The 20,895-nt window shown below is 42.8% G+C and overlaps 1 protein-coding gene across 3 annotated transcripts; it reads left to right on the top strand.

Annotated features, from left to right (window-relative positions):
- Nucleotides 1-774: 774 nt before the first annotated feature.
- Nucleotides 775-11,311, top strand: LOC311592559 (RNA-binding protein 4B). 3 transcript variants are annotated; one of them, XR_014777442.1, is made up of 5 exons: nt 775-1,040; nt 1,675-2,098; nt 7,288-7,961; nt 9,766-9,986; nt 10,737-11,311. XR_014777442.1 is itself a non-coding variant. In XM_084773111.1 (4 exons), exons 2-3 carry the CDS (start codon nt 1,687-1,689, stop codon nt 7,950-7,952), a joined length of 1,077 nt encoding a protein of 358 aa, XP_084629237.1. In that variant the 5' UTR covers nt 775-1,040; nt 1,675-1,686; the 3' UTR covers nt 7,953-7,961; nt 10,656-11,311. The 3 variants fall into 3 exon arrangements, 2 of the variants coding, with proteins under 2 accessions (XP_084629237.1, XP_084629236.1); XM_084773111.1 differs by lacking the exon at nt 9,766-9,986 and having other exon boundaries at nt 10,656-11,311; XM_084773110.1 differs by lacking the exon at nt 9,766-9,986 and having other exon boundaries at nt 778-1,040.
- Nucleotides 11,312-20,895: the final 9,584 nt, after the last annotated feature.

Genomic DNA, 20,895 nt, shown 5'->3' with positions numbered 1-20,895 from the left:
ACAGGGACTTTTTTTTTTTTTTTTTTTTTTTTTGACAGTAGTGGAGATGATTTAACAACCATCCTGGTTCTTCTACTAGGAGATAAACTCAATCCATCAATATGAGTAATCCACCTAGCCGGCACCCTGCTGCCACCAGGAGGTGCCCTTGGACCACCGCTGAAGTCGGGAGCCTGACAATTGCCTATATCGCAGGCAACTTGGAATGGATGTTGGAGCCCTTGTCACCCAAAATCCCGGGACTCTCTTTCTGGACTTCTGCATCACGTACTCCTTGGGAGTGCTCACCACTATTCAGGAAACATGATAGATACACTACTAGAGAGGGAAAGCCCAGCCCACGTATATTCATGAATAAACATGACAAAGTATAGTTTGGAATAGAGAAATGCCTCCCTCAGACAGATCTAACCCAGCTGTATCACACTTTATCTTTCTGCTTCTCGACTCTCAGTCTCAGCTTCTTCACCAATTAACATGATTGCAGAGAAGATTAAATTGCTTTACGGGAATTCTTACCCACTCCCACCCAACAAAGAAGAGATTAGGTTAAGATGCGGTGGTGTCTGGATTTCTGAAGTATCGCCCTTCTAGCGGGCCCAGTGAGACAAGCCTTTGTCATTAGACCCCCTCCACAGCGCGCCTAATAGCACAATCCATTGTGATGGTTGAAGACTCCCCCTGGGCTTACAGTTTCGCCGAGGCAGTGGTTGCTTCCTGAGCCCTTTTGACGCGCAAACCGCGACCCCCTCCCGGGGCAGTGATTGGCTAGCCAGGGCTGGGGGCGGGCTGACCTTCGCTCCGCAGTGCCGTCACCACATGACCCCGCCCCCGCACGGGGGCGGCCATTTGTGTGCGGCCGCAGGATTGGTCGCCCCGCTCCTGCGAGGGGGGGAGGGGAGGCAGGCAGCGCGCACTCGCGCGTGCGTGAGCTGGCGCGCGAGAAAGCGCCCGGTCGCGCCGAGGCTCGAGCGGCCGTCGCCATTTTGTAGGGTTCTCTCTGACGCGGGACCCGCCGCCACCGCCGGCACCACCCGGAGGTAGGAGAGGCTGCTGTGGGTGTGTGGGAAGCCCGGCAGCGGGCCTGGCGGGACCTCGGGAGGGCTGGGAAGGCCCAGGTTTGGAGCCACTCATCTTTTGAGGAAGGTCCCGTGAAGACAACGGAAGGAGGCGGGGCCGGGTCTCCGGAGGGGGCGGGGCAGGGGTCGGGCCGAGCCTTTGTTGGGATGTAGGAACGGAGGTTGGGCCGCCGAGGAAAGGGGTCCCAGGTGTGGGAACGTTCTTGGAGTATGGTGGGAGGTGATACCGCGCTGTGGGGAAGTACACAGATTTCCCTCCAAAATCTTGTAACTAGGGACATTGAGATATACTTCATGCCATCAGCTTGGCTTTTCCATCCCCGTGCTAAGCCGCGAAGCACCTAACCTTGTAGATTAAATGTGCCTGACCTCTCTCGGAAATGCTGAACCTTGTGCATTCTGACCCCCGACCTTCTGTTGGCATTGTCACACAGCTTCACTACTTAGGAACAAACTGCTATTCCTCTCTCAAAAAGAGTAACTCTGTGAGGGTCGGGAAGATCCTGATAATTGGGCCATTAAACGAAAATGCTGCAGTACTATTCAGTTTCTCACTTCACACCTCACTTTTGAAATCATGCTTCCTCCCTGTCAGGCTCTTGTCAGGATGGTGAAGCTGTTCATCGGAAATCTGCCCCGGGAGGCCACAGAGCAGGAGATCCGCTCACTCTTCGAGCAGTACGGGAAGGTGCTGGAATGTGACATCATTAAGAACTATGGCTTTGTGCACATAGAGGACAAGACGGCCGCTGAGGATGCCATCCGCAACCTGCACCACTACAAGCTGCACGGAGTGAACATCAATGTGGAAGCCAGCAAGAATAAGAGCAAAGCTTCAACCAAGTTACACGTGGGCAACATCAGTCCCACCTGTACCAACCAAGAGCTTCGGGCCAAGTTTGAGGAGTATGGCCCAGTCATCGAATGTGACATCGTGAAAGATTATGCCTTTGTACACATGGAGCGGGCAGAGGATGCAGTGGAGGCCATCAGGGGCCTTGACAACACAGAGTTTCAAGGTGAACTGTCCTGGGGTTTGGGTGGCAGACCTTCGTGGAGTCTAGCTCAAGGCAGAGGCAAGAACATAAGACAGAGGGGCCATGAGAGTGGCTTCTACCATTCTTTTAATTGAAAAGAATAGATTATGTTCACCACTCTTTTTTTAAAAGATTTATTTATTTATTACATATACAGTGTTCAGTCTGCATGTATACCCGCACACCAGAAGAGGACACCAAATAACATTATAGATTATAGATGGTTCTGAGCCACCATGTGGTTGCTGGGAATTGAAGGACCTCTGGAAGAGCAGCCGGTGCTCTTAGCCTCTGAGCCATCTCTCCAGCCCATGTTTACTACTCTTAAACATAATTTCCTCTTAGGCAAGTAACCATTTCTCATTGTGTTTGCCAAGAATTTTCTCCACAACTCTGTTGGGTCACAAAGTGTGGGTTACTATCTTTGGTCCTCATTCACGTGCGTGCTGTTAGAAGTCTAAGTTGCGGGGCAGATGAGTAGCTAGTATGAGTGGAAGGGCTGGAGGCTGCGACTTAGTTGCTGCTTTTGCTGTGACCCAGAAGCCTGAGAGTTTTTATGCTTTGCTGATTTGAATGATGGATGGTAGTAATAAAGAAGAAAACGTATGTCGAGGAAGTAGTGTATGAGAAATTTGTGGTGAGTCTGGTTGGGTGGATACCTATCTTTGAGGTGTCCAAATATGTTCAGTCTGGATTACAAACAAAGCCAGGAAACATGTCTTAGGTTTTTCTGCTCCATTTAACTATTACTTAACTCTAACAGGTTAATTTTTTTTTCTTTAGAAACTCAAGATTGAATGGGAATGATGGTCTTGCACTTCTGGGGAGATTCCAGTGAGGGCATTTATAGAGTTCAGTGTATTGCTTATATTGATAATAAGTGTGTATGTATTACCATTAATACCATAGGAGCTTGTCTGAAAACCCTGGAATTGTGTTTCTATAGTAGCCACTAGCTATATATGGCTAGTACATTTAAATTAAGTAAATTTTCAATTTTGATTTTTTCCAGTGGGTGTATTTCAAGAATGCAGGAGCAATACAGGGGAAAATGGCTACTCTATTAGGACTTCCTTCCACGTTGCAGGAAGTCCATTGGTTAGCACAGTTCTACAAGGCTTTTATTGAGTGTCATGTTGAACCACCCATTCAAGGGTACTTCTGTAGTTCCTAAGTCAACACCCCTTCTTACCCTAAGTACTACTAGTAAGTTACAAAGGCCTTCTGCTAAACCTAGAAAACAATGAAATCATTCATCACAAAAGTGTGAGTATGCGAATAATGATAAAGCTTACTGGAGGCTTTATCTACCACCATGTAGTAGCTTCATCACCAGCATCCTGGCCTTTAGGTACTGAAAGCTTAGGGCAAATGTTGCAGTTCATCCCTATCCTTGACTAGCAAGTTGACAAATGAGCCTCCTGTACTTTTCCCCGTTGTAAAATAGATGTTGGGCTGCAGAGATGGCTCAGAGGTTAAGAGCACCGACTGCTCTTCCAGAGGTCCTGAGTTCAATTTCCAGCGACCACATGGTGGCTCACAACCATCTATAATGTGACCTTTTTAGTGTGCAGAGGTATACATGTAGGCAAAGCACTGCATAACATAAATTAATATTTAAAAAAAAAATAGTGATCTCTGATGTGTCTCCTTCAGAGGATGGCAGTGAGGCAGTGAGTACATTTTCCCAATAAAAGCAATATATAATGAAAGTTGAATGCTATTTGCAACCATGACTATTTCTGCAATGGTTAGTAAAGTATTTAAAATGTAACAGCTAGGCAGTGGTCCCACAGGCCTTTAATCCCAGCACCTGGGAGGCAGAGTCAGGTGGATCTTTGAGTTCCAGGCTAGCCTAGTCTACATAGTGAGTTCCAGGACAAGGCTACACAGAGAAACCTTACGGGGTGTGTGTGTGTAAATTTTTGTAAGTTTTTATTTTTCTTTTATTTTGAAACAACACTAGCACACTTTGAAAAATTCCTAATTATTTTCACTTGATGTGGAAGGAGGTCTTGGGTGTTCAGGGGAGAGTAAGGAACAAGTGAGTTCTTGCCCCACCTCCTTGGTTCTGGGGTCATCTGAGGGCCCCACAGATGCTAGGCAAGTGCTCTACCATTAGTCTGTATGTCCCTATCCCTGAAGGGTTTGCTTACCAGGTAACAAACAAAAGGAAAAAATACTTAACTGACTTTGTAGGTAAATTCTCATCGTATATTATATGCCCTTTTAATTTTTCAAGGAAATGGGAATAGGAGTTAGCTTAGAAGGATGAGCATGTGGCTTTTTTTTTTCTTGGTTTTGGGGTTGCTGAAAATTGAACCCAGGATCTTGAGCATGGTATGTACACAGTACCACTGAGTTATGTTCTTTGTCCCTTGTATTATTCAGTAACAGATATAATTACATGGGGATATTTTTATCATTTCCATACAAGTACAGACAAACTGAAGTTGAAACAGAAGAATCATTTATTTGGTATCAAGTTTTCTTTCTACCTCTTTTGCAGAGTGGTTTATTCCTGGTTACATATGCAGATATTTTTGTAATCAGCTTCCCTTCCACCCCCAGGTACCAACATAAAGTTTAGTATTGGATAATTTTTGTTTGTTTGTTAAGACAGGGTCTTGTCTATACTTCAAGCTGGCCCTCAAACTCACAATCCTCCTGCTTCAGACTTCTCAGTGCTGGGGTTGTATATATAATCCTGTCGCATATCTTACAGAAAATACAATCTAGATGCCAATTTGGTATTTTGTTCAATTCTAAAAAGTGCCACTTTAAGCATCTCTTGAACCTTTAACTTCTGTGTATTAATGGTTGTCTAAAATTTTAAGTTTCTGCATTTTATAACTTCTAAAAAATAGACTGAGTTTACCTGAGTCTTTCAAGGCGTTTCCTCTCCACGGGCAGCAGTTTGAATTGGAAACCATAAAGAAGCTGTTCCCAGATAACCATCGGGCAGCTGAGTTGGGAAGGATATGTGAGAATTTAGGGTATCGTTTCAGCATTAAATCAGTGGGCCGCTACTACCTCACCTACATCTCCAATCTTCTTTAAACTGACCCAAGATAAAACTTCAGAATTAGGATTAATTCCCCACCTTTTAGCATTTTAATAGTCTCATGTTACAGCTTTCAAGAGAAAACACTTTTACTGGGCTGGTTTTCTGTAAATTACTGGCAAATTTCAGTAACTTGGAGGTTTCAGAAAATCTAAGAGTTTGGTCTGTCTGCATCTAGTAGAGAGGTGGAACTTTTTTTACTTGTCTCTAAAGCTAAACACAGTACTCTTTCAGATTTTCACAATTTAAAGACACAGTAACTTTTGCAAAGAATGCAAAACAAGGGAGCCACATATATTACAGATGCTTCTAGCTCTAAGTCAAAAACAAAAAATTGGGAGCTGGAGAGATGGCTCAGAGGTTAAGCACTCACTGTCTGCTCTTCCAGAGGCCCTGAGTTCAATTCCCAGCAACCACATGGTGGCTCACAACCATCTATAATGAGATCTGGTGCCCTCTTCTGGCGTGCAGGCATATCACAGTATATGTAATAAATCTTTAAAAACAAAATTACTGGCATCCTTTTCACAACTGTTGAAACAGATTTTGTCACAGATGTTAAATTAAGCATTTTTCCCATCCTCTAAATTAAAAGCATGGATAGGGCTGAGACATCAAATAAAATCACTGTATTTCACTGGAAAAAATGGACACAGAATCTGTGAAAGTAAACAAATTCAATTGACATGGTTACTTTGACTTCAGGATTAGAGTAATGTGTCTGTTACACAGCTCTATGTCACCGTGCCAATTGACTTGTAATCCTCTAAATTACAGAGAACTCTACATATGAGGTGTGAATGGGGACAGAAATGTTTCTGATGAGTATAGGTAGTCTAAATAACTATATGACTGGGAATACAATCTCTAAAAACAGTGACCCAGATGGCTACACTACTTTGAGAGAATGCCATCTGTTGCTGGCATCAGCAGTTGTGATGAAGACTGTCTACTAGCAGCTGGGGTCATAAGCTTGAGCGTTGTTTTGTCTTGTCCAGACAGGGTTTCTGTGTAGCACTGACTGTCCTTGAACTCCCCCCCTCCTGAGTGCTGGGATTAGGTGTGAGCCACCACTGCCTGGCTTCTTGAGCATCTTTGGTTTTGCTAAGGATAGATTTCAATGGATTGGACGGTACACAAACTCTTGGGCAAAGAGTTTTCTTTCTCTTAGCTATTTATCAGTGGTCATTTTCTAGAAGTATGAATATGTGATTTGCTTGATGGGTGCTCAGAGTCCTTTGGGCAGTTGTAGAGAAATCCCTGTAAAGAATTGTAAACTGCATGGTAGGAAAAAAATGCTGATCACTCTTTTTACATGGGAAAACAGTTCTTAAAAAGCTAGTGCTATTTTCAGTTTTATTTTTGTGTGGTGCTAGGGATCAAACCTGGCTTTGTACACAGCAGCCAAGTGCTAAACCATTGAGAGATGCATGTCCACCCCCAGAAGGTGGTAACTTTTACTATCTATTCTATTGCTCAAATAGTTGTGTTTCTGAGGACAAAATGGGGTGGGGGGGTCTCTATAGATTTATAGAGGCTCTTTTAATTCCCGCAGGTACAAATGAAGTGAATGATAAGCCAAGTATGATTTGGGCATCCAACATAGCACCTGCACAAATTCCTGCGGAAACATGGTAGATAGAAGATTGCTGTTGGATTGTTTGTAGGGTTTGGGTTTGGAGATGCAATGCTGGAGGTTGAGCTCATGGTGTCATATATACTTAGGAGTATGTGCTTTTTCTATTGAGCCTAAACCTAATATAAATTGCTTACAGGTGGTAAAAGATGCCTCCTAAAACTATTAACTGAGGTTTTGATCATCTAGTTTGATTTGAAAGTAGTAAGTCTGAATAAAATGTAGCAATCTTTGCATGGGGGGAGGAAATAAGTTGTGTTGATAAAAGTAGGGGAGAGTCTGGTATGCTATTAGAGGCCTGGTCTCTGAGGATTTTCTAGCTCTCACCTCTGTTGAAACTTAACTTTTTGGAAGGGACTGCTAAATGAAGTAGGGTCACATGAGTGTGTGTGTATATGTATCCTATGCTCTCTTTTTTGGGGTGAGGGAAAAGAATGTTAATGAGTAATAATTTTAATCTGTTTCCTTAAGGCAAACGGATGCACGTGCAGTTGTCAACTAGCCGACTTCGGACTGCCCCTGGGATGGGAGACCAGAGTGGTTGCTATCGGTGTGGCAAAGAAGGACACTGGTCCAAAGAGTGCCCAGTAGACCGCACAGGGCGCGTGGCAGACTTTACTGAGCAGTACAATGAACAGTATGGAGCAGTGCGCACGCCCTATACTATGGGTTATGGGGAATCCATGTATTACAATGATGCCTATGGAGCACTTGACTACTATAAGCGCTATCGAGTCCGATCTTATGAAGCTGTGGCGGCAGCAGCTGCAGCTTCTGCATACAATTATGCAGAGCAGACCATGCCTCATCTTCCTCAAGTTCAGAGCTCAGCTGTACCGAGTCACCTCAACTCAACTTCTGTTGATCCCTATGACAGACACCTGTTGCAAAACTCTGGCTCTGCTGCCACCTCAGCTGCAATGGCTGCCGCTGCCGCCTCTTCCTCCTATTATGGAAGGGACAGGAGCCCACTACGTCGGAATGCAGCTGTGCTCCCCACAGTTGGAGAGGGCTACGGTTATGGGCCAGAGAGTGAGATGTCTCAGGCTTCAGCAGCAACACGGAATTCTCTGTATGACATGGCCCGGTATGATCGGGAGCAGTATGTGGACCGAGCACGGTACTCAGCCTTTTAAAAACTGGAGGTGAGAGTGGGGTGGACGTGGTGAAAAGTTACACATAGTTCCCTACAAGACTTCACTGAGGAGCCAGAGCATCAAACAGGACCATACCAAAAAGTACAAACTACATGTTTTTAGTATTTCCTGTAGTTTAGGCCACAGGTTTATTTGGCCTGTTATGGAGTTAGTGTGATTCCAATGTGTTACCTCTGAAATAGGAACATGCTGTTAGTGAGAATATTATTTAACCAGTTGTAAACAGATATTTGGTGAGGGTGGGGAAAAAGAGGAGGGAGTGCTAACAACATATGTTGGCTCTTTATTGTGCAAATAATAATTTTCTCATCCAGGAAAGAACTAAGGCTCAGAGAGCATCAGTACTTTGCCTATGATCTGGTGAGTGAGTAGAGCCAAAATTCAGACTCAGACCTGTCTTTCTGACCAGGTGCTGCTGGCACATGCCTTTGATCCCAGCACTTAGGAGGCACAGAATCTCTGATTCAAGGCCAGCCTGGTAACAGAGAGAAACCCTGTCTTGAAAAAACAAAATAAATAATAAAACTCATACTCTTTCTAACTGCTAAACTGTGGTGGTTAAGGTAAAGGATCCATTCAGGAGCTAGTAGCAGGAAGCACAGTGAGCATTTCAACTCTTCAAGAGTTTCCAGTGTGTTAACACTTCTTTAGGAGTACATGGTGCTCCATACCTTTAATCCCAGTAGCAGGTAGGATGAGGCAGAAGTTTAGAGGACAGCTTAGGCTACACAGCAAGTTCTAGCAAAGTCTAGGAAATGTAGCAATACCCCGACACAGAAAACAAAACCCAACTATTTACTGTGTCAGTAACCTTTTATCAAAGAAAGCTATTAGGGCTGGATGTGGTGGCTCATGCCTTTAATGCCAGCACTGGCAGGGGTATTGATGTGAGTTCGAGGCCAGCCTGGTCTACAAAGTGACTCCAGGACAGCCAAGGCAACACAGAGAAACCCTGTATTGAAGAACAAAAACAAAACAAAAAAGAAAGCTACTTTATAAATCAGACAAAGCCCTAATGTTCTAAAATACCTTGGTTTTAAATGTTTCCATAAAGTCTTTATTCTAGCCCAAAGCATCTTTTTTATATGGGCACTTAAGCCCTATTTCTTTGTAGCCTATGATAGAATTCCTGTTTCTTGCAGATAGTTTTGTTTTTTAAGGGAACACTCAAGGAATTAGATAAACTGATAATTTCTGATGTGCATAAAATCTTGTAGGTGGTGACAGGAAACTTAATGTTTTCCTATTTCAGGAAGTGTGTACAAAGAGTGTTGGAATGGCAAGAAGTGGGGATATCCAGAGACAAGCAGACTTGACATTTATAATTATTTCATGGTTCTCCATGTACTTTAAGATTGAGCATCACTTGAGTTAGAGCCCCAGCAGCACAGTTAAACAAGTTACCACTGATACTCCAATGTTCCTAATCTATCCCCTGCTTTCATATACATTTAAGAAAACAACAGCACACATGTTTTGTTAGGTTTATATGCTGTACAGTTTTGTCAGTAGACATGGGATTTCTTAAGACCATCATTCAGCCATGTGTTCAGCATGTGAATGGAGTTGGTATTTCTACAGCTGGATCTACTCCGTGAGATACCTCTGATAAAGTTAGTATTAATGTTAGATAACTTCGTTTCTCTTGTGTCTCAAAGTTAAACATTACATTAGAATTTTACAGCCTTTAAGGGTATTGTTAGAACATTGTAAAAGTGAATTTTAACTTCAATCAGTAGCTGTTCAACTAACCTCTTTTTAGTGATGACTTTTAAAGAAACTTACCTTCCAGGTGTGAACCTCAAATGGACTGAATAACCTTGAGTTGGTTGCAGTCCCAGGAGCCTGATGTTAATGAGGCTGCCAGGATGAAATACTCCACAACTGTTGGGGATCCAAATTCGGGTCTCACCCTAACAGAACTGATCCAAGAACATCCCAGCTTTTGAAGTCGATTGGCACAGATCAAGACCAAGATTTGGCCCTGTGTCTAATTAAGTAGAGGAGCTTGGTGTGAGTTAACTTTTGTTTTCCCCCAGCCATTGGTGTCTGGAGTTCCCATCATCAATGGAAGAATTAGTTCTAGCAGTGGTTTCTTCTTGACATGTCAAGAGATACCTTGTCATTTAGGAAACGACTGCAACAATGGCTCTGAGCTGACAGTGACATGTAGATACCTAAAGGGTGAATGACCAACTGTTCTTTGACACTCTACTTTGTGACTATGGCTTTTGAACATTTTCTTTGAAAACATCTGAAACAGTAAAACTGGGCTGGGCAAGCATGGGTGGTAGATGCCTGTACTCTTAGTTACTCAGTATTGCTTCAGAACATAAGTTCATGGTCATCTTGAGCAGCATAATTAGATCTCATCTCTTAAAAAAAAAAAAAAAGAGAGAGAGAAACCGACTATTTGATATCTCAGCATTTTTTTGTTTTTCTGGGCCCTGAAGTTAATCTGTAGTTACTGAAAATTTATACGTTAGTTGGGAAAAAGCTGAGTTTACACTATCCGCAGTTTTGCATCTTGTGCAGCATATAGCTATAAGTAGGTTCCTTAGATATAGCTATTAGACTCTGGGGTGATTTTGTGGGATTCACATTCAACCCAAAATCTGACTTCATTTTGTTTTTTGTTTTGTTTTGTTTGTCATTCCCCTTCCCCCAACCCTTGGAATACAGGACGGGACCAGGGCCCTTGTACTCGGAACCAGACTGCTCTCCAGGCATTGTGTAAGCCTCTTGTGTTGTGCTTTCTTTCAGGTAGGATAATTGCGGACTGAACCCTCGGGCTGCGGTCATATATGAGAACTTGGTCCTCGCGGTCCCCTTTGCCGGGATGTTTCCATTGCTTCATGTTTCAGTAAACAAAGGAATTTGTGACCAACTATGTTTTCTTTCTTAATTTAATTCTTCTAAGTTGACTTTCCTTTTCCTCGATGCTAGTTGTCTGTAGCCTTTCATTGTTCCTTATATTCTTAGCCTCTGAGCAGCCCTAGGTAAGGATTATGCTGGCATCCCTTTATCCTGTACAGTGGAGCCCCTCAATCTTGCTTTCCTTAGGAGTTGAGCCCTTCCTTCTCCTTTCCCTTTAAAACAACCATGTAGTGGCAAGCAGCCTTTACTCTTCTGTTAGTTCTGGACTCTTACCATTGAAGTTAGTCTTCTGAAGTTGCTAGGACCATTGGGGTTTTGTTATTTTGGTTTGATTTTGTTTTGTTTCTTTGTTTTGTCTGACCTGTGATCGTGGTACAGCATTAGCTGAAATTTAGCCTTGTTTTATTCCACTCCTCCCACCTTTTTTTTTTTTTTGACAAATAAATGTTTCTAACACTTAATCTTTTCCTAATTGAGTGACCATTATTTACCAATAGTGTCTATTGACTCTTAACCAGTTGTGCTTGAGCTACAAATTTCAAATGAGTGAATGCCTAAAATGTACAAGGAGAAGGTGAGCGGAGCAGTATGGTTTCAGAAATAGTTGAAAAGTGAGCTATCGTCTATAGACACTGGACACTTACAGCTGGTAAGGCTTGATTCTTCAAATAACCAAGCTATTCCACGGCTGAAAGGGTAACTAACCTACCACCCAGAAAACCCAGAGTACTAGTGATGGAAGCCCCACAGGAAACACTACATCCTGCCAAGTGGACCTAATTTAACATCATAAGGGCCGGAGAGGTGGTTCAGTGTTTAAGAGCAAGCAGAGAACCCAGTTTAGTTCCCAGCATCCACATGGTGGCTTACAGCCATCTATATATAATTCCATGTCCAGGGAATCTAATGCCCTTTTCGGACCTTATCCAAAGTGTCTGTATGTATACCTACCTACCTACCTTACATACATTGAAGCACTCATAACTTAGAAAAAAAATTAAAATGTTTTTAAAAAGAAACATTTTAGGCTTTGTTAACACCCTCACCAATAGACTTGAAACAAACTCTCTTTCTGGCTCACTCTTCCTTTTCCTCCTAAGTATTTTGAGACAAACAGAGTCCCTACGTAGTCCTGGCGAACATAGAACATGCCATGTAGAATAGGCCAGCCTCTGCCTCCTAAGTCTTAGGATTAGACATAAGCTGTCTTTCCTGGGTGTTTATTCTGTTGAGAGAGGAGGGGCCAGCAGGGGGCTGGAGAGAGTTCAGTAGCTAAGGAACACTGACTGTTCTTCCAGAGGGCCCAGGCTCAGTTCCCAACACCCACACTGGTGGCTCACAACTATCTTTAACTTCAGTTCTGGGGGATCTGATGCCCTCTTCTGACCTCCAAGGACAAGTACTGAATGCATGTGGCAAAACATTCATATACATAAATTAAAAATGTCTAAAATAAAAAGGGCTAGACATATAGCTATATGGTATAGCACAAAGCCCAAGGTCAGTTCCTTAAACTTTCTCTCAAAAGAGATGGGGGAGATGATGTAAATTTACTTATGAGCTTTCAGAAGTGATTTCTTCTCAAAATGTTAATATTTCTGTAGGATTAGGCTTTGGCTAAAATGATTAAGATCTGGTTTTTTATGGGAGTGGGAAGGCTGGGTTTTGTGTGTGTGTGTGTGTGTGTGTGTGTGTGTGTGTGTGTGTGTGTGTGGTTTTTTGAGACAGGGTCTCTCTGTCTTGGCTGTCCTAGACTCACTTTGTAGACCAGGCTGGCCTCGAACTTACAGCGATCCGCCTGCCCCTGCCTCCCGAGTACTGGGATTAAAGGTGTGTGCCACCACTGCCGGGCTGGAATGCTGGTTTTTAAGACTAGAGCCCACACTAGTCTTGAAATCATTGTGTAGCGGAAACTTCCCTTGAAGTCCTATTCCTTCCCCTTTAACCTCTCAAGTGCTAGGAATCCAGGTATGCATCTCCAGTGTGGGTCAGCAAGACAGTTTTGCTGCCTCAGAAAAATGTACTTTAAACAGAAGCAGATAGGCTGGATCCATGGCATACACTTGTTTGTTTTAAAATTTATTTATTTTATGTATCGTTGTTCTCTCTGTATGTACACCTGCACACCAGAAGAGGCCATCAGATCACATTATAGTTGTGAACCACCATGTGGTCACTGGGAATTGAACTCAGGAACCCTGAAAGAACAGGCAGTGCTCTTAACCACTGAGCCATCTCTCCAGCCCCATTTGTAATTCCAACATTCAAATTAGGATTATCAGGAGCTAGAAGCCAGCCTGCACTGGGGGACCCAATGGGGGGGGGGGGGAGGGAGAAGAGAGAATGAATGTGGGTGTCTGAATACCGATCAGGAGTACAGGTAGCAGACACAATTTTCAGGGGTCATTCTCTCCTTCCACAATAGGTTCTAGGAGTGGGTGAGTGGGTGTGTCAAACTGAGGTCCGCTCTTCTAAAAACATATATTTGGGGGGGGGGGGTTGGGGTGTGTGTGGTGCAGGCACACAGACTGAAATAAGATGTCAATACAAGGTGTCTAGGTAAACTAATTGGCCAACCAATTCTAGTATCTTCTCTTCTCCCCTTTCCACTTCCCTCAACTCTGGTGCTCACCTCAGCATCCAGTTTAAGAATCCTATAGGAAGGTCGGGCATGGTGGCGCAAGCCTTTAATCCCAGCTCTCTTTGAATTCCAGGCCAGCCTGGTCTATAACGGGAGTCCAGGACAACCAAGGCTATACAGAGAAACCCTGTCTCAAAAAACCAACCCCCCCCGCCAAAAAAAAAAAGAAAAAGAAAAAACAGAATCCTATAGGGATCTGACCTCTGGTCTTAATAGTTGAGCATCTTAGTTTTTGAAGCAGGTCACATATACCTAACCTGGTCTCAGGCTTAGTATATAGTTGAAGAGGACCTTCTTCATCTGATCATCCTGCCTCCTGAGAGCTAGAATTGTATACATGCAGCACTGTTCCCTAGTTCTGTGTGGTCCTAGGGATCAATCACAGGGCTCCATGTATGGTGTGCAAGCATCCTACCAACTGAGCTACATCCCCCATCCAAAATTTTCATTTTTTGAGACATTTCATTTACCCCAGGCTGGCCTTGAACTCCTGATCCTTCTGCTTCTACTGCCCAAGTGTTGGAATTATGGGCACAGGTCTCCACAAACAATCTGAGAAATTATTTTAATCAATTCTTTACAAATCTTTAGCTCCTGTGTATTAAAACTAAATGGTGGACTGAATGCTGCTTAAGCTTTACTGTCCCCTGTATAGAAATGGCATGAATATTCTGACTACATGTAAAATTTTCCTCATTTGGAGGGTGGTGGAGATCAAATACAGAACCTTGTGCATGCCAAATGTACTTGTCCCCAGTTATATAATCCCATCCAACCCCGTACATTTTACTTTTTAAAAAGATCTTATTACGTGAATGGTTGTTTTGCCTACATGTATGAACTTGGTGTCTGTTGACGCCAGAAAAGGCATTAGATCACCTAGAACAAGTATTGCAGAGATTTCTACCACATAGGCGCTGGAAAATCAAACTCAAAGTCTTCGGCGAGAGTAGCCAGTGCTCCCAACAGCTGAGCCATCTCTCCCTCCTCATTCACTTTCTCTTGACACAGGGTTTTGCTCACTTTGTTATTCAGGCTGTCCTCAAACTGCATGATCCTCCCTCATGCTTTGGTTACAAGAAGTTCACATATTTTATGCTTTACAGTTTTCTGACTATGAGTGAAGGCCAGAAGGACAATCTACAGAGGTCCATGCCCACACTACAACTAGTAAATAAAGTACAAAAGGCCCATGTTAATCCCAGCGTTCCACAGGAAAGTGGCACTCTCCCTTTTGTCACACAAGAGAAATTTCAGACAAAGTGACGGGGATTTCTTTCCAATTGATACGCACAGCACCATACAAAACTAAAAAAGATGTGTAAGGATCGAAGGCAGGAGGATCTCCGTGAGTTTGAGGCTAGGACTCCATAACAGCCTAGACTACACATGTCTCAAAAAAACCCAGAACAAAAAAATGTGCATGTATTGACCGTACCATAATCTCTAGTGGTATTCTGCCTTAGGTTTTGACAAACTAACATGGTAGCTTAATGTACCTTGACTCTCATACACCCTAATCATGGCAGACTATGCATGCAGAAAAGAGCCTTGGCCAAGTAAAACACGGCAAATATTGGACTGTTTGTTCAGTCTACAGTCACATGTAGCTCTAAAGTATTTAAACTGTACTTAGTGCTCAGAAACTCAATTTTTTAAAATTTATATTTTAAAAAATTTGTGTCTGTGTGACTACTATAGGCCACATGTAGGCAGGTGCCTGTGGAAACCAAGACAAGCGCTGGTGCCCTGGAGCTGGAGTTGTAAGAAGGTTGTAAGCCATCATTGGGGCGGACCAATGGACCAATGGACCACAGGAACCAAGCTCGCATCCTCTGAAAGAGCAGCATGCTAAACCATCACTCTAGTTCCATGAATTTTCATGAAATTCAAGTGGCCAGTGACTACTACAACTCTGATGGTATATTTATATGAAGAATATTTTCTTCCTTTAACCTCTATAATAAACACTGGGAAAAACCTATGTGTTCAGCTAGTTAAGCCTAAATGTTCAGCTAGTTAGAACTGCCAGAGAGTAAACATGTACTTGTTTTTAATCTGTAGGTGCAAAATTCCTTTCATTCACCAAGATGAAGTTCCTCAACATGGATTACATCAAAGTCCCATGAGACCTCTCTCTAAAGGCTCCTGAACCTCTTTAGCTGCTGTTTGAACTCCTGCAGCACACCAATGTATTCCTTTAAAGAAATAAACCATAATTCAGTTGTGTTAAGCACTATAAAAGGCAAAATATATTCTAATGTATAAACACCAAAGGACTACAGAGGGTGGTTGTCCCAAATGGAGGGAGAGAAAGAGACACCCATTAGCCAAAATGGCAGCTGCGCTGTGGAAGGAACCAGAAGAGGTTAAGTGATGGGAGCCACTCATGCTGAGCCTTGTGACTGTGAAGGAATTTTACTTTCATCTTGGAAGATACAGGTGTATCATAACCTTGTTAGTTTTTCTTTAAAGATCACTGATGGAAAAGTAAATTGTACTGTAGATGAGGCTACTGTGCTCACTGTTCTGAAGTCTGTAAAATGGAGGTTTAGCAGAAAAATATAGATAAGAAATGGTCCACATTCAAATGGCAATCTGGAGGGAGGTCTTAAATCTCTGAAACAGACCAAGCTGGCTCCTGTTCAACAGTGGCTGAGCACCTACTGCAGGCCAGGCCATGTCTGAATTTGAATAGCACAGAATACAAGATGACAGAATTATTTGAAGATGTTAAGAGACCACTGAGATGAATATAACATGTGTTAATACTATACTGCATTGCTACTACTTCCTTTTAAAGATTCCAAGGCCAGACAAGGTGAAACACACTCATCCTAACACTTGGGAGGTAAAGACAGGAGGATCAATAATCTAAAGTTATCCTTTACTATACAGTCTGGTCTATGTGGGTCCCTGTCTCAAAGAAGTGAGGATCCAGGTTCATTCCTAGCACCTGCATGGTGGCTCATAACTGTAACTCAAGTCCCAAGGGATCCAATGGCCTCTTTTGACCTCCACAGGCACCATCCACAAGTGTGATCCACATGTACACTTTCAGGCAAAATGCTAATATAATAAAAATCTTAATATTTGGCCGGTGTGGTAGTGCACACCTTTAATCCCAGCACTTGGGAGGCAGAGGCAGACGGATCGCTATGAGTTTGAGGCCAGCCTGGTCTACAAAGCGAGTCTAGGACAGCCAAGGCTACACAGAGAAACCCTGTCTTGAAAAACCAAAATAAATATAAATCTTAAAAAAAAAAAAAAAAAAAAAGCAGAACTACAGTAGTCAGGTGTGGTGGCACATGCCTTTAATTTCAATGGTGGCAGACAAATCCCTGTGCATTCAAGGCCAGCCAGGATACATGATGAGATACCGTCTCCAAACAAACCCAAAAGAACGAAAACAAAAACCTTATATTTATCAGTTGCCTACAGAGATAGTATATATAAGGGGGGATGGGGAGAATTAAATGAAGTTGCTGGTGCAGTTTTGGGGGAGTGGGGAAAAATATCTATATCCCAGGCCTTTTGCCTCCATGATTTTCTTCCTGTGCAGTTAGTTAGCTGTGTGAGGCAGCGCCCACCTAAGCAATGCCCAGCCATAACAGCAGCATTCTTTGAAAAACTGTAAGTACAAGGGAAGTTAATGTTGATTTAAATATCATCACTGCCTGGGAGAAAAGCGGCCAGATTCCTTGAAAACTTCCTGGTGCTAGTGGAGGGTTGGGGGAAAGGCACAAAACTAAGGCTCAACTCTGACTGGCAAAAAGAGAAAACTCCTGTAACAAAGCCTTGCTTCATCTTTTAGGTCTGCCTGAGGCCGCCTTTGACCTACTCCTTTCCTGATTTCCAGCCACACACTGAAGACAGGCACAGAAAAATGTGCAATGTACTGCAAGGAGCTTTTCCCAAGAACAGAAAGAGGTTGGTTATCTGTAAAATGCCCCTCCCAAAAGCAAAACAGTCTGCCTAAGATTGATTCATGGGAGTTTCCTGTCCTTGGAAATCTGGGAGAGGGAAAGGAAAAAATACACACATATCCCAAGGAAGAGTTACCAATTTGTCACAAAAATCTGTGCCAGAGTTGCTTTCTTGAAAGTGGGGCTAAGCTGGGTGTGGTGGCTCACACCTGTACGTGATCTCTGAGTTCAAGGCCAGCCTGGTCTACACACCCAAGGCTACACAAAGAAACCCTGTCTCAAAAAGAAAAAAAGTGGGGCTATGCCAAGGGAACTTAAGTGCAGGAAATCGAATCAGCTCCAAGAATTCACAGGATGAACAAGATTGGCAAGATCAATTCTAGAGTGTGCCTTTAGTTTGCTGAACCTTTAAGGATCCAGACCAAATAGAAACCATACATTCATCATCATCCCTGCTAATCCGTAAGACAAAATGATTATAGTTGGCAGATCTGTGAGTTTGAGGCCAGCCTGGTCTACAAAGTTAGTCCAGGACAGCCAAGGCTACAGAGAAAAACCCTGACTTGGGGGGGTGGGGTGGGGGAGAGCAGGACTGGCTGATTTTGCAGAGGACCTGTATTTGATTCCCAGAATCCTAATGGTAGTTCACAACCTTCTGTAACTCCAAATCCAGGGAATCTAACTGACACCCTCTCTGGCCTCCATGGGCATTTCTCTCTCTCTCTCTCTGACACACACACACACACACACACACCTCCATGGGCATCACACACACATGTATAGATAAAACATACAGTTTAAAAAAGAAATGAACCAATTCTGGTAGAGAAGGCAGAAGTGGTATAATCAAGAGAAACTTATCATTCAAGGGAGAATTTCCATAAAATATTACTGCCTGTCTTATGTTCCCCAAAGTAAAGTGGGGTTGTAGGGTTGGAGCTCACCAGTAGAAACTGGAGTATTGTGTGGGTATATATTAGTACGGCAGAGAATTTCCTGTTTGTCTCACAGTTTCATGAAAATGATCAATGAGAAGATAGGTATGCTGGTAGCCTTTAGACATTGCCAAATGTCACAGCTGTACAGAAAAACACTGACCTCGAAGGAAGATTGTAAAACAACCCAGGCAGGCTGGGGAACCCATAGGTAGTATGCATGGAGAATACAGGCCTAGCTCAGTGTGTGTCGTACCCCACAATACTGGGGACTAAATCTAGTGTCATAGTATGACAGACAAGTACTCTTCTATTTCTTGAGACAGAATCATCTGCTTGAAACTTGGTAAGCTGCCTAGGCTGGCCTTGAACTCATTGCACATAGTTCAGACAACCCTTGACCTTCTAGATCCCCCACTTTAATTTAAGATAACTGCTGTATACCAGTAAGTCTACCTTGACTTAAGTGTTTTTTTAATTTCTTCTTCCCAACAACAATAAGATTTACTACAGACTACTGTCTCCAAAGAAAAATTACAAATATGTTCAGAAAGCCTTGGCACTAACAGAAGTTATCAATCAGGTAAGGGCTTTTACCAGCCCACCAGCCCCATGACATACATACTAAGAGTGCAGATTAGTCTCTTCAACTGTGGGGTTGTACATATGGAATGGTGTAACATATGCCAGCGCAAGGGCAGGGGTTGTCATAAAAAACTTGGCATAGTAAAAGGTGAATGTGCAATGATAAAAAATTAAAATGTATATGGGCGTAGTGAGATGATTCAGCAGGAAAAAGTGACTATCACCTAAACCTGATGACCCGAGTTCACTCTTCAGAACCCACATGGTAGGACAAAAGGACTCCCAAGCACTGTCTCAGACCTCTACTCCTGTGCCATTTATACACCTCACACTTCCTCTTTCTCACACATGTAAATAGATGTAGTATTATTAAAAACCAAATACATGAGTTATTAGCCATCTTGGTTCTGATAATAAAACATCCATGCTTTGCCCATGCTTTGCTCTAGAGATGCCATCACACCTATCCAATGTCAACAACACTGAAGCACCTCAGCTCAGATTCCAGCCTATTGTGTCTAATGAATTACAGTGGATATTGTAATATAGCAGGATAGGTGAATATGGAATTGGCTAGAAGAAACATCAGAGCCCATGTGCACACCCACACTCAGACAGATGAACATACATACAAACGCAGGCTAAGAACTTACTTCATTAGCATGCAAATTTGCTTATCTATAGTAAATACTGAAATGACATAAACATCAAAGAACTATTTTAAAGTTTATGAATTATCAAAAACATCTGATTTATATGTATCTTTACATATCTGCATGGAATTGTCAACAAAAAAGGGAGAAAACTTTAAGTGTCCCTGATCTAGATGAATTCGTTTTTCATGTGTATGTGTATGTAAAATAATTTCAAAGACACCACAGAGAAAAAAGACAAAACAGCAGTTTCCCTGCCTAAAATCCAAACCAGAAGTAGGCCTGGTTGTGCAACTCTGTAATCTATTACTCCAGTAACCTTGGGGAGGGCTTCAAGTTCAAGATCAAGCCCAGGATGGGTACTTATTATACTTTGTTTTTGAGACAAACAAAGTGGTTTCTCTGTGTAGCCTTGGCTGGCCTCAAACTCACAGTGATCCGCCTGCCTCTGCCTCCAGAGTGCTGGGATTAAAGGCGTGTGCCACCACTGCCCAGCTGGGTAACTTAATTATAAAGGCTGAGTTAGCACGTGCAAAAACCTGAGTTTAATTCTCTAGTACTTAAAAAAGGAAAACTCAGATGTACTGTTCAAAACAAATCCTTTATCAGTATTATCTAGGGGAGGGACAGATCTAAATCCAAAGAGAAAAGGGATCGAATGTGTTTCTAAACATCAGTGTAGTGTGCCTGGAACAGAGTAGAACAAAACCAAAGATAGACCAGTTCATTCTTTCTTTCCTCCTGTCTCTCTCTCACTCTAAATGGCAAGCCACTAGAGTATGCTGTTGTGAGATTTTTTTCTTTCCTATTTTTGGTTTTTCAAGACAGGGTTCTCTGTGTAGTCTTGGCTGTTCTGGACTCTGTAGACCAGTCTGGCCTCGAACTCAGAGATCCACCTGCCTCTGCCTCCTGAGCACCGGGATTCAAAGTGTGTGCCACCACTACCTGGCAAGATTATCTAATTAAAAAGAAATTTCCCCCTGACTGCTATAGTGTGTGATGGTAGAAACAATTTGGGAAGCCAGGTAAGGAGTGTAGTGGCCCTGCTTGGGATGCTAATGGTAAAGTTGATCTGTTGTTTTTCTACTTTCTACTGGATTTCTTCATGGCCAGAAGAACCCCAAGGTTTTGGCCAGAGACTTTAAGTGCAGAATGGAGCCACCATCAACCAAGACAGAAGGTTTAAGGTATATAGTGGAGGAAACATCAAAAATTTGGTTATGTAACAAGTTATAGTGTTGTATTTGAAACATTACACCCTTAAACAAGAATGTCAAAGTAGCGGTAAGAAGTTCTTCCAGGAGA

The sequence above is a fragment of the Acomys minous genome (assembly GCF_964271855.1).
Source record: "Acomys minous genome assembly, chromosome: 2".
Lineage (NCBI taxonomy): Eukaryota > Metazoa > Chordata > Mammalia > Rodentia > Muridae > Acomys > Acomys minous.
This window is presented reverse-complemented; position numbering and strand designations above follow the sequence as displayed.